General features: G+C 36.1%; 1 protein-coding gene across 1 annotated transcript in view; it reads right to left on the reverse strand.

Annotated features, from left to right (window-relative positions):
- ALDH1A2 (aldehyde dehydrogenase 1 family member A2) overlaps window positions 1–13,309 on the reverse strand; it is a 116,612-nt gene that overhangs the window by 70,627 nt on the left and 32,676 nt on the right. Inside the window, exons 3-4 of the mRNA XM_051980728.1 lie at window positions 4,698–4,802; window positions 4,084–4,224 (exon numbers count right to left, since the gene is read on the reverse strand). Of these exons, the coding sequence (XP_051836688.1) occupies window positions 4,084–4,224; window positions 4,698–4,802 (246 nt within the window). The remainder of the gene's footprint in view (window positions 1–4,083; window positions 4,225–4,697; window positions 4,803–13,309) is intronic.

The raw sequence follows: 13,309 nt of genomic DNA on the forward strand, positions 1-13,309 counted from the left end.
TTTAAAGTAGGTTCTTTTTCATTAATGATTACAATTAGTAGGTGGTATGAGGTTCAAGGACCCCATAAACAATTTGAATCTATTTAGGACAGAGGACTTTTAGAGAACTATGGAGAATATAAAATGTTCTCTATGACTGCCAAAGCCCCTGCTGTGAACAGAACTATCTATAGTACCCAGCTAATTTATTTATTAAAATCAAATAAACAAGATCTCCTCTAGGGAAACACATACATTAACAATCAAAGGACTTGTTCCCTTCTGTGCACCATCCTATTGCCAACAATCTTTTTAGTAATTCTAATCCTTAGTTTGATGAACAAAAAGAGTCATATAAACAAATTAAAGTGACTATCCCATGTAAATAGCTGCAAGCTGGTTAAACATACAACAAAAGACAGAATTTTTTAAATGAAGGTTTTCAGAGAAGAAAGGTGGGATAACAAGTCCAAACTTAATAATAAGCAAAGCATATCAACTTGACACACAGGTAGTAAATAGCATAAAACATCTGCACATACATAATTTCTTCTGGAAGATATTTTTATAGCATGCACTATTGAGAAAATTATTTTAGTGCTGATCAAGATGTAATGAAAATGTGCTCTGTCTTCACATTCTCTCATTAGAATGAAAAATGTGATTACTGACACAGTAATTTATTCATTTACAATGTGGACAAGATGGTATTCATTTTAAATATCACATTACTTAGCTCTGCATATGTTAGCTCACAAGAATTACAAGGATCAGGAGAACCCATCCTACTGGCTTATTAGTACTTCTTTATGTAGCCCTTGGGATGAGTTTAACATTCTCTAAGAATTAGCATGCTAATAACTAAGATCCACATAGTTAAGTGTAGAGCCAGCAATTACATGGAATTTGTGAAGTATCTACTGATGACATGCAGATTCACTGTATAACAGCTAAGCTTGCATGACACTCTACATTGTGTCTATGTAGTAAAGCCTTGGACCTTACCATTGCTCAAGGTCAGAAAAGTCAATGATAATCTATTGGAATTCAATGCCTATAAGATCTACTTTTGCAGAAAACCAAAGACTTTCTATCTCTCTTATATTATTTCCAAAGCCTCTAATACACAAGTAAGGATGATATAGGTGAGGTTCCAAATCCTTTTTTCAGGGATTTGAAAAAAGGAAGGACATGAGTTAGGTGAGAAATGACATTACAATTCTAAACAAAATAATCTAACTGTAGTAATCAAGTATAACCTTGGATACAAACTTATCCCATGTGTAATTAATCTAATGCCAATTAGCCAATCTATAAAAGATCTACCTTTTACTTTTATGGAATGGGAAGATCCCAGAGAGGTTCTTGAAGATTGAGGCATGAGAAATGCTAATAATGTGGGTATGAAAAGCTAATAGTCCTGAACAAAGAGAAATTCTGGTCCTGAGTGAATAATTTACCCTCACAATCTTCTCAACACTATTTTTGTTCAGTCATTTTCAATCATGTCTGACTCTTTATGACCCGTTTTGGGGGTTTTCTTGGCAAAGATAATTTAGTGGTTTACCATTTCCTTCTCCAGATCATGTTACATTTTATATCTTTGACTTTACCAAAATAGGATCTGAAATAAACTTGACAAGCTACATTAATAGGCTGAAGCTAGCTAGATGAACATTAATACAAATAAATATAAAATTTGCACTTGGGTTCAAAGAATCATCTATAAATACAGGGTGGGGAAGACATGCCTAGAAAGCAATTTGTGTGGGAATAGACTTAGAGAATGAAATGGAAGAAGTAATATGCATCTCTGTGTGTGAGTGTGTGTGTGTGTGTGTGTGTGTGTGTGTATACATATGTATGTGTGTGCCATGTGTTCACTTTAGTCAGTATATTTGGAGGATGTTCTAAACTGGGGATAATTGGAATTGTGAACACACCCAGCCATTCTGGAGAGCAATTTGGAACTATGCTCGATAAGTTATCACACTGTGCATACCCTTTGATCCAGCAGTGTTTCTACTGGGCTTATACCCCAAAGAAATACTAAAGAAGGGAAAGGGACCTGTATGTGCCAAAATGTTTATGGCAGTCCTGTTTGCAGTGCCTAGAAGCTGGAAAATGAAAAGATGCCCATCAATTGGAGAATGGTTGAGTAAAGTGTGGTATATGAACATTATGGAATATTATTGTTCTGTAAGGAATGACCAGTGGATTGAATACAGAGAGGACTGGTGAGACTTACATGAACTGATGCTAAGTGAAATGAGCAGAACCAGGAGATCATTATATACCTCAACAACGATACTATATGAGGATGTATTCTGATGGAAGTGGATCGCTTCGATAAAGAGAGCTAATTCAGTTTCAATTGATCAAAGATGGACAGAAGCAGCTACACCCAAAGAAAGAACACTGGGAAATGAATATAAACTGCTTGCATTTTTGTTTTTCTTCCCGGGTTATTTATACCTTCTGAATTCAATTCCCCCTGTGCAAACAAGAGAACTGTTCGGTTCTGCACACATATATTATATCTAGGATATACTGTAACCTATTTAACATGTAAAGGACTGCTTGCCATCTGGGGGAGGGGGTGGAGGGAGGGAGGGGAAAAATCGGAACAGAAGTGAATGCAAGGGATAATGCTGTAAAAAATTACCCTGGCATGGGTTCTATCAATAAAAAGTTATTTAAAATAAATAAATAAATAAATAAATAAATAAATAAATAAATAAATAAACTGGGGATAATTGATGGACTGAACTATATCTGGAGAATCTTAGAATATTATTGTGCTGTAAGAAATGATGGCTCTCTGGAGAGAGTTACACGAACTGATGTTGAGTGAAACGAGCAGGACCAGGAGATCATTATATACTTCAACAACAATACTATATGATGATCAATTCTGATGGACCTGGCCATCTTCAGCAATGAGATGAACCAAATCAGTTCCAATGGAGCAGTAATGAACTGAACCAGCTACACCCAGCGAAAGAACTCTGGGAGATGACTAAGAACCATTACATTGAATTCCCAATCCCTATATTTTTGCTTGCCTGCATTTTGGATTTCCTTCATAGGCTAATTGTACAATATCTCAGAGTCGATTCTTTTTGTACAGCAAAATAACGGTTTGGTCATGTATACTTGTTGTGTATCTAATTTATGCTTTAATATATTTAACATCTACTGGTCACCCTGCCATCTAGGGGAGGGGGTGGTGGGAAGGAGGGGAAAAAATTGGAACAAAAGGTTTGGCAATTGTCAATGCTGTAAAATTACCCATACATATAACTTGTAAATAAAAAGCTATTTTAAAAAAAGAAAGAAAGAAAGAAATGATGACTATGAGGAATAAAGAGAAGCATTGGAAGACTGATATGAAATGATGAGCAGTCAAGTGAGCAGAATGAGGAATTAAGAAATTTTCTTTCCTTTGATGACAGAAGAAAGTCAATATCAAAAGGAAGCAATGAGTGATCTTATAAATTCATCTGTCTCTATGAAGAGTCCCCAGTTAGTTATGATTGACTATCTATCTTCAAGGCCATTCCAGTCAATCACAGAACAAAGTGGCTCCCTTCTCATGACACAAAGGTAGTAAAACAATTATAGAATCTTAGAGTTGGAAAGGACATCAGAGGTGATGTAATCCAATCCCTGCCCAAATCATAAGTTTCATCTATGGCAAATTTGGCAAGTATCCATCCAAACTCTATTAGATTACCTCTAGTAATGAGAAATTCACTACCTATTAAGGAATTGATTATAATGTTTTTGTTGTCTTTATAAAGCTTGTAAAATTCTCTTGATTCTCCTTGAGGATATGAAATTATAATTTGATACCTTACAACTGAGAAGAGAATTGCTCATCTGATTCCTCCTTTATCATATAATTTCATACAGTCTCATTTACCTCAGGGAAGCACCTTTCTTTCCCCATGATCACCTAACGTTCATTGCCTTTTGTCTAAAGCCTCCAGTTCCTTATTAGATTTTTGAAAAGACAGAAAAACTTTCAGGGAAATGTGAGTATAGAAATCTCCCTAGTGTATTTCAATATAAAATTAAGTGGGATATTCTTAGGCTCCTTACTGAAAGAACTGCCCTGTCTCTTTCCACCAAATCTGCTAGCTTGTCCAGGAGACGCCCTCTCTCTGAAGCATCCATTCGCCTCCACACTGAGCCAAGAGAAAAAGCCAGGCGTGCAGCTCTCACAGCTTTGTCTATGTCAGCCTGTCAGAGAGAAAGAGACAATTGCATTGAAATTCCTTTTTATGACATAATACCCTACATTAAGGAAGAATAATCTTAGTTTCCTCAGAAATATACTGACTGCTAACAAAGGTACAATCCAGAGGTTAGACCAGTATTTATAAACCGGTAATGTATAAATAGATATTGGTTCGTATTTTTAATTCTAGAAAGCTTTTAACTCTATAAACTTTAAGCATTGCCTCTTTTTCCTTACACAGGAATCTTCTCTTAGCTCCCTCCCTCTCTCTGGCTCCCTAGCTCTGGTCCTTGGGATGATAAAAGCCAGGATTTAGAAGGCAAATTGCTCTATTGCAGATAATTTTAGCTTACCAATCCACAGTGTATTCTAAGGTGGCAAATACTATTCTTGGGAACATGCTTTCCTCTATTTCCCCTCCCCCCCCCCCCAACTACTTATCTAACAGGAAGTATTCTTTCAGCAAGGTCATTACCTTATCTGCTTCTTGAACTTCACACAACTGTTCCCCAGTGGCTGGATTGTAGACTGGAAATACACGCCCACTTTCTGAGTTCTGCCATTCATTGTTAATGAAAATCTAGAAGGACAAAATTTTTTTTAATATTTATGAAACTTCTATTAATATGGTTGTTATTGTACAATGGCATATGTCATAGAATCAATGACTATCTATGAGTTAGAAGGAATTTCTTGAGTCATCTGGATAAACCCTTCACCAAACTGAGAGAACCCAACAAGTAAAGCAATCTTGTGCTTTAGTTTGAGAGAGGAGAGAGAGAGAGAGAGAGAAATAGAGAGAGAGAAAGAGAGAGAGAGAGAGAGAGAGAGAAAAGAAGAGAAGAGAAGAGAAGAGAAGAGAAGAGAAGAGAAGAGAAGAGAAGAGAAGAGAAGAGAAGAGAAGAGAAGAGAAGAGAAGAGAAGAGAAGAAGAGAAGAGAAGAGAAGAGAAGAGAAGAGAAGAGAAGAAGAATCTATGAGTTAGAAGGAATTTCTTCAGTCATCTGGATAAACGCTTCACCAAACTGAGAGAACCCAACAAGTAAAGCAATCTTATGCTTTAGTTTGACAGAGGGAGGGAGGGAGGGAGGGAGGGAGGGAGGAAGAGAGAGAGGACAGAGAGAGAGAGAGAGAGAGAGAGAGAGAGAGAGAGAGAGAGAGAGAGAAGAGAGAGAAGGAGGAGGAAGAGGAGGAAGAGGAGAAGTAGGAGGAGGAAGAGGAGGAGGAGGAGGAGGAGGAGGAGGAGAGGAGGAGGAGGAGAAGAAGGAGAAGAAGAAGAAGAAGAAGAAGAAGAAGAAGAAGAAGAAGAAGAAGAAGAAGAAGAAGAAGAAGAAGAAGAAGAAGAAGAAATGTTATAGATAGGTATACAGATAATAATGAAAATCTCATGGTGAAGGAGCAGACAAGAGAATATATGTGTGTGTGTGTGTGTGTGTGTGTGTGTGTGTGTATAAAGATGTCATAAAACTCAAAACTTGAGAGTTCATAGAAGATAAATAACAAGGAAAGAAAGAAAGGTAATATCTGAGCAGCCTTTTAAAGGACAGAAGAGATGTGGTTGTTAATCTTATTTCTTTAGAGGACTCCAAAGTTAATAGCTGAGGGTAGCTGTTTGCAACAGGAAAATGGCAGGAATATACTAATAGCAGATGAAATATACGTGAATATGTAGCAAGCACCTGGTGCCAGGTGAGAAAGAAAGGCAAGAAAGTTCATTTTGAAGCTTTGTGTCAAAACACTTGGTTGTTAAGAGTTAGAAGAAAAAATTTTAAAGAAAGAGCTGAGGGTTTTAGTTTCAGTGACTATGGAGGGCAAAAGTAGTGACCTGAAGAGACTGCTAGGTTTGTGTTCCCTCAAAGATTTTAAGGTAAATTTTTTGCCCTACTAGAGGCAGTGAAGGAGCAAAAGGAACAATTTCTGGAGGAATTTCCTCTTTAGCCTATCGGGGAGAAGTGGATTATTCTTTAAAAAAAAAAAAAAAATTTAGGAAAAAATAAACCAAAAAAAATTTTTTTAAAGGAAGAAAAGAAAAGAAACTTGAAAAGATGGGAAGAAAGGAGGAGGAGAAAGAGAAAGAGAAGAAGGAAAACCAAACCAGAATCACAACCAAGATGGAAAAGGGACTTTAGATCATGTATTAAGAGGACGGCTCATTAATGAAGGAACTGAAGATATTTGACATAGAGAAGAAAAGACATAGGGGGATCACATTTGTTAAAAGAATTTTGTTTTTCTTTTCTTTTAATGGGGCAAGGGAACTGAGAGGAAGAGAAGGTAGATTCTTGTTCACTGAAAAAAAATTTTTTTGTTTGCTTTTTTTTTTTTTTTTTTTTTTTTAAGTGAAGATAGGGAATGAAGTCTGGTTTTCTGGAAGACAACTTGAGACATAAGAAGGGCAAATTTTGAAAGTGGATGGAAGCATGGTATTTTCACTTTTTTTGTTTCTTGTCTTTCTCATGGTTTTTTTCTTTCTGGTCTGATTTTTCTTGTACAAAATAACAAATATGAAAATATATTTAAAAGAATTGTACGTATTTAACTTAGATTGCTTGGTGTTTTGAGGAGGGAAGAGGTAAGAGGGAAGGAGAAAAATCTGGAACATAAAATATTACAAAATGAATGTTGAAAACTATGTTTATATGTATTTGGAAAATAAAATACTACTGAACTTTTTTTTAATGTTTAAAAAGAAGAGCAAATTGTTGGATAGTAAGCATACCCATTTGACTTAAAAAAAAATCTTTGTGTATATTCTTGGGGACACAGTAGTCTATTGAATAATATTGTTCTTTAGTAATTAATTATTCAGTAAATCTGATCAATGTAGTTAGCCAAGCAAGTTAATTTATATACTGAAAAATGATTTCTTTCCACTAAAATCAAAATCCTCACAGGTGAGGTTCTTATTTATTGGCCAATACCAAGGAACACAGAGCCAGCCTGCAGCTGTTACAGATGTCAACTGCCAAGAAAAGATGAGTTGGGATCTGGGATCCAGGGCATGTTGTTATGTTGGGGAAGTAGAAGAGAATTTCTGAAGATTTACTAGCAGATCATAATTGCAGTGACCTTGAACAAAAGGGAACCAATTCTAAGCTTGTTAAGTGGAAGGTAGGATAATACAGGGTGTGGCTACAGAGTGGTTTATATTAAAAATTACCTGGAGTTTTTAGTGGCCTAAAAACTCCACTATGACAACCAAAAGAAAAAAGAAAAAAAAAAAGGAAAAAAGGAAGGGAAGAAAGAGAAGGAAGGAGAGAAAGAAAGAGGGAAGGAAGGAAGGAAGGAAGGAAGGAAGGAAGGAAGGAAGGAAGGAAGGAAGGAAGGAAGGAAGGAAAGAAGGAAGGAAGGAAGGAGGGAGGGAAGAAGGAGAGAAAGAAGAGAGGGAGGGAGAGAGATGGAGGGAAAGAAGGAAGAAGAATGAAGAAATATGCCTCTGACATATATAGGTTGTCTAGGATCACTTCATATCTCTGAAGCCCAGGCAACTCTATATACTACAGAACAATCCTGTGGATGCTTTTTATATCAGTGAATGAATCTTCCACACTGGAACTTCTTGCACACATGCAAATCAAATGTCTAGATTAAAACACAAACACTTTTAAATCATGGGAAGGAAGGAGGAAAGGGAACAGAGAAAGGAAGGGGGAAAGGGCAGAGTATTTAAGTAGTTTCTGAGTGTCAAATGCTGTGCTAAACACTAGCAATACAAATTTAAAAGCAAGACAGTTCATGTTCTCAAGGAATTCAGATTAAAATTGAGAGATACAATATATAAAAACAAGTTCATTTGTTATGAGTGGAGTAAATATTTATCAACCTGGCTAGGATAGGATGTGGGGGGGGGGGGGGGGAAATGTAAGTAGACACATACTGTTAATCTACATTATTAACACTTTCTTAAAGCTAGCCAATCAATAAAACAATAAATCAAGTCTTGATTTGTAACATGATTTTTGAGGTGTAAATGCTGACACTAAAAATTTAACAATCAGCTCTCACCAGCCCATTAGAGTGGGCTCTAGCAATCTTGATGCTAAGTAGGTGAAAAGGCACAAAAGTCCTGAATGTGTAGTAATGGAGAGGAAAGCAAGGTGATCTTACAAATGCCAACAGAGTTACCTTTGTACCAGAGGAACAAGGTAACGGCCCCCCTACATTCTTCTTTGTTCATGCAGCATTTCCAGTATTGTGTTTATTTCTGGTGTCATATTTTAGGAAGTCATCGACAAACAGAAGAGCATCTAGGAAAAGCCCCCAGGGTGAGAAGGGGGACTGAAAACAATGGCCTTACAAGGATCTGTGACTACTTGGTGACTTTTCAGAGGAAATGGAGAATAAGAGCCACCTTTCAGGATGAGCTAAAGGAACTTGAGGATGCTTTAACCCTTTGGTTTTTATTTTATTTTAAGCAAATATGACTTTTTTCATCTATAAAATGGAGGCAAATAATAAATTGGGAGTGGGGAGGGATGCAAAGAGAGAACAGCTGATGAAATTGTTTAATGTCTCCATGGCAAACTCTTCATACAATCTGCTGTGGATAGAGTATTGGGAATGGAAGCAGGAAAAGTTATCTTCATGAGTTCAAATTTAGCCTCAGATGTAGGTAAGCCACTTAACATTTTTGTCAGTTTCTCATCTGTAAAATGAACTGAAAAAGAAATAGCAAACCATTTTAGGGTCTTTGCCAAGAGAACCCCAAATGGTCACAAAGAATTGGACATAACTGAAACTGACTGAACAACAATTCAAATCAAATGAAAGATTTGGTAATTATATTTAAAATTCGTTGAAGAATCATATCCAAAGAATGGTGATAAATGGATCAATTTCACTCTGGAGAGATTAAATTTCAAGGATTTCTGAATAGGCTTGTTCAGACCTCATACCTTCAGACAGCAATAAGCCAGACCAATATTTTTGGTCTGTGAATGATTTCTAGGTTTCAAAAGACTGTTTTCAGATTCTGCCTCTGACATATATAGGTTATGTGTAGGATCACTTTCCATTTCTGAAGCCCAGGCATCTCTACATACTACAGAACAATCCTATGGCTGCTTTTTATATCAGTGAATGAATCTTCCACACATGCAAATCAAATATCTGCAAAAAAATATGCAAATATGCAAAAAATATGCAAATAAAAAACCAAAGAAGTTTAAATCATGGAGAATCCCCATAGATTTTTAACAAGAACATTTGACCAAATCTTTATTCTATTCACTGGCAATCTAAAGCTTTCTGAAATATTTTGATATTTTTGGCTGTGCCATTGACTAGCTCCCTTAAAGATAACATTTACCAAATCTGTACTGACATCTAATTTTTTTGGCATGCTGCTGAGCAAATATTTCCACAACATTTGAAACATCTCAGCTTCTCTGAACAATCTCAAAAGTATCCAAATCCTGTGCGGAAAAAAAAAAATTGGTTTCCTATCATATTTCAACAGGCTATCTTACTTTCTAAAAAGAGAATTCTCAACTTGGCTTTTCTCAAAAACTAGAGGAAACAGGTTAAAAAAAATACAGCTGTTGAATTTTACAAAACAGAGCACTAACCTACTAAATTTGTTGATGGTTGAAAATAATACAAAGAATGAAATAAACATGAACTTTTAATTCAACTTAACAAATATTATTAGGACTTACCTCCCAAGTTGTTTTGAGGATCAAACGAGATAATAATTACAAAGGGTTTAGCACAATGTCTGGCACATAGAAGTTCTATACAAGTGTTAGCTATTATTATTATTATTATTATTATTATTATTATCGGGACAGTAAGACTAGACAGTACATTAGATAGAGGGCTTGGCCTAGTGTCAGGAAGACTCATATTCCCCTGACTTGAACTCTGTCCTGAGATACTTACTAGCTGTGTGACCATGGGCAAGTCACTTAATCTGCCTCAGTTTTCTCATCTTTAAAATGAGCAAAATGGCAAACCATTCTAGTATATTTACCAAGAAAAACCCCAAATGGGGTCAAGAAGAGTTGGACATGACAAACAAATGAACAACAAAATTATTATTATTGCTATTTGTACTGGGCAGTATTAGTTACCAGGAATACACAGGGAAAAAAATTAAACTAGTTGTCAGGAGTATACAAGGATATGTTAGAGATGAATGTTTCTTTTTTTTTAATCTGTTGCTTCAAATATTGCTAAGTTAAATGAAGAACTAAGAAAGGAGCTCTAATAACCCTCTCCCTAGATCCTCCCTACCTTTCTCCCTACATTGTGTTTGTGTGTGTGTGTGTGTGTGTGTGTGTGTGTGTGTGTGTGCAGGTGTTTAAACACTATCTTAGAAACAAACTGAGTTACTTCCTCCTTCTGGAAGAGTTAGAGAAGATTTCAGAGAATAAAACAACCTGAACTGAGCCCTAAAGGAAGAAATCTATTCTGAGAAGGGGAAGTGAAAAGCTAACACCTGCATGAAAGGTAACTTGTAAAAATATAACATTGTTGGGAGAAGACTAGCCTTTTGTAGGCCAAAGGATAAAATGGTTGATTCCCTTAGCCAATAGTTAGACGTTTCTTGTACTCTATCAGTTACCTTCATGGAAAAGCTAATATCCTATAGTCAGGTTGCTTAGAGTGTTTTAATCAGCAATTGGCAATAGCCAACTCCCTATTCTTTGGTAAAATTTATTCACCAAACTTCCTAATTTAAACAGGGACTTTGTCATATCCATCCCATTAACCTTTAAAAAGAAAAAAGATGGCATCTTGATTTGTCTGAGGTGATTTGTTTCCTCTTGTATAAAGACTGAACAATAGACCAAATGACCTTTTAAGTTTCCTCTCTCTGCCCTAGGATTGTAAAGGTCCATGATTCTATTATAAGCAAATTATAAAATAGTTAGCCCATAAACCAAGTCCTCTGGCCATGAGATGTTTATGAGTATTTGCACAGGTTTTTTTTTTTTTTTGGTTTGTTTGTTTTGTTTTGTTTTTCCATAATACCAGGTTAGATAGAAAAGAGTCTCTGTTAAGAAGGAAGGAAGGAATGGATGATGACTGAGTAGCATGCTTCCTGAGAAGGATAGAAACATAAGAACTTCCTTAGTCATGGAAGGCTATGACAGACAAATGGAAAGCAGAGAATAGGCAGGGATGTGTGGCAGAAGTGCTGTCATCATGAGATGTTCTTTTCATAAAATACAAAATAACCATAGCCTGAAGTGGAATTGTAGCCCCACACCCAACTCTCTAGTATCTTGCTATTTGCCTCAGGATTTGTCTTAAGGGAAGACTAGATTAATACTTTAGAACAGAGAATTATAATAAAATCCCATGAAAACATGACATTAGGAAAATTTCAAAATATAATGAGGTAAAAGAAGAAGGAAGGAAAATAGAAAGTGGAAGGAAGTGGAGAATTAGAGGAAGAAAGAAATAGAATTAAAAGGGCAAAAAATTGAATATAAAAAACGGACTGCAAATTGATCTCAGATTTGAAAGGGAGGAAAAAAAGAAGTTTGGACAAAGAAGACACTGAGGATAAAGTATGAAAAGAATAAATTAACAAAGATAAAGAACGCTGTAGAAAGGGGAAATTATGTCGAATAATTTTAATGAATTAAAGTTAATTTCCTTCATCAAAAAGATTTGAACCTGAAAAAAAAAAGCTATATATAGTGCTATAAAAATGTTAAGACAATAACCTCCCCAAAATTGGGGGGCAGGGAAAAAAAGAAAGAGGAAGAAGTAAGAGAAAAAGTCTAGGGTTATTTTACACACACACACACACACACACACACACACACACACACACACACACACAGATTGAAGAGTGAAAAATCCAGTCAACTGGTTGGTTGTATATACAATATTAAATAGTTAAATATCCTTTCCCCCTCTACTAAAAAGCATTAATTTTTCAAACATGATATAAACACTGCCAAACCATAAACGAAAGATTTTTTTTTTTTAAAAAGGCAGGGGTTGGGGAATGGGGATGGCAGTGAAGAGTAAGAACAACAAAAAAGAATGTGAAATATGAGTATGAACTCAAGGAATTGTACTATAGTTATATTTTTCATATAATCTGATTTGATCAATTCCTACATTCCAAACAAAAAGAAATAACACAAAAGGGAGAATGCCTCCCTGAGTCCAGGGCGAATGGTGATCTTATTTGTCCCTTTCTCATCAAGTTACTTTAAAAAAAAAAAAAAAAACTTAAGTGAAAAAGAATCCAAGAATTTGAGATCGATGTATTTAGTCACTTTTTAAAATCATTTATAAGGGATCTCTCTCTCTGTCTATATTTCCTCGTTTATTTGTCTATCTGCTTCTGCTCCTGCTCCTATCTGTCTTTTTTATTCTTCAAATGTCCATTTCTGTTTCTGCTCTTTATGTATTTGTATCTTTTCTGGAGCATCTCTCCCAGGCCTGTTCTGGTTCTGGGATCTATACAAATCTGTCTTCCTCTCTCTGTGTCCTTGAAACTGCACCAATCTGTCTCCTCTAGTATCTGCATTCCACAAGTACAGCAGTGCTAATGTACTTGCACTGTGCACTGTGCACTGTGCACTTGCACAGAACTGACTGAACTAAACAGACAGAAGTTCAAAAGTCCCTTTGCAAAGTTAAGTCCTAGAAAAGTCATGTAAGACAAATGGATCAGAATTTATTGCTTGCATCTACAGCTTATTCAAAAAGTCTATTTTAAAATTGTATTTCATAAATGTTCCACTGCCAAAATGCCTTACTTTGCTAAAATCTTCTCCAAAATGTCCAGTGTCCTCAGATCCTATTATCTCTTAGATTCTTTCCTTTCCCCTCTCCCCCACTTCATTATAGGTCCCAACATTTCCTTTGCTTGTGCAGAATCTGGGTCTTTCTGCTGCTCTGTCCTTGAGCAGACCAGCCAAAGGCTTCCGGCATCTGCAGTGACATTTAAGCCAGGCACACCCCCATGTTGGTTGGGCCACAGACCCCCAAACTGAAGGAACATTGCTTGGCATCGTATTGGGGTAGAAGGTAAAGGGAACTTGCTACTGGTAATGGTTAATGTCCGTTTCTTCCTGTTCCACTTTCTATAAACAAGGTAATGCCTATACAAGCTCATTAT

The sequence above is a fragment of the Antechinus flavipes genome, chromosome 2, assembly GCF_016432865.1.
Source record: "Antechinus flavipes isolate AdamAnt ecotype Samford, QLD, Australia chromosome 2, AdamAnt_v2, whole genome shotgun sequence".
In the NCBI taxonomy this organism is placed as follows: domain Eukaryota; kingdom Metazoa; phylum Chordata; class Mammalia; order Dasyuromorphia; family Dasyuridae; genus Antechinus; species Antechinus flavipes.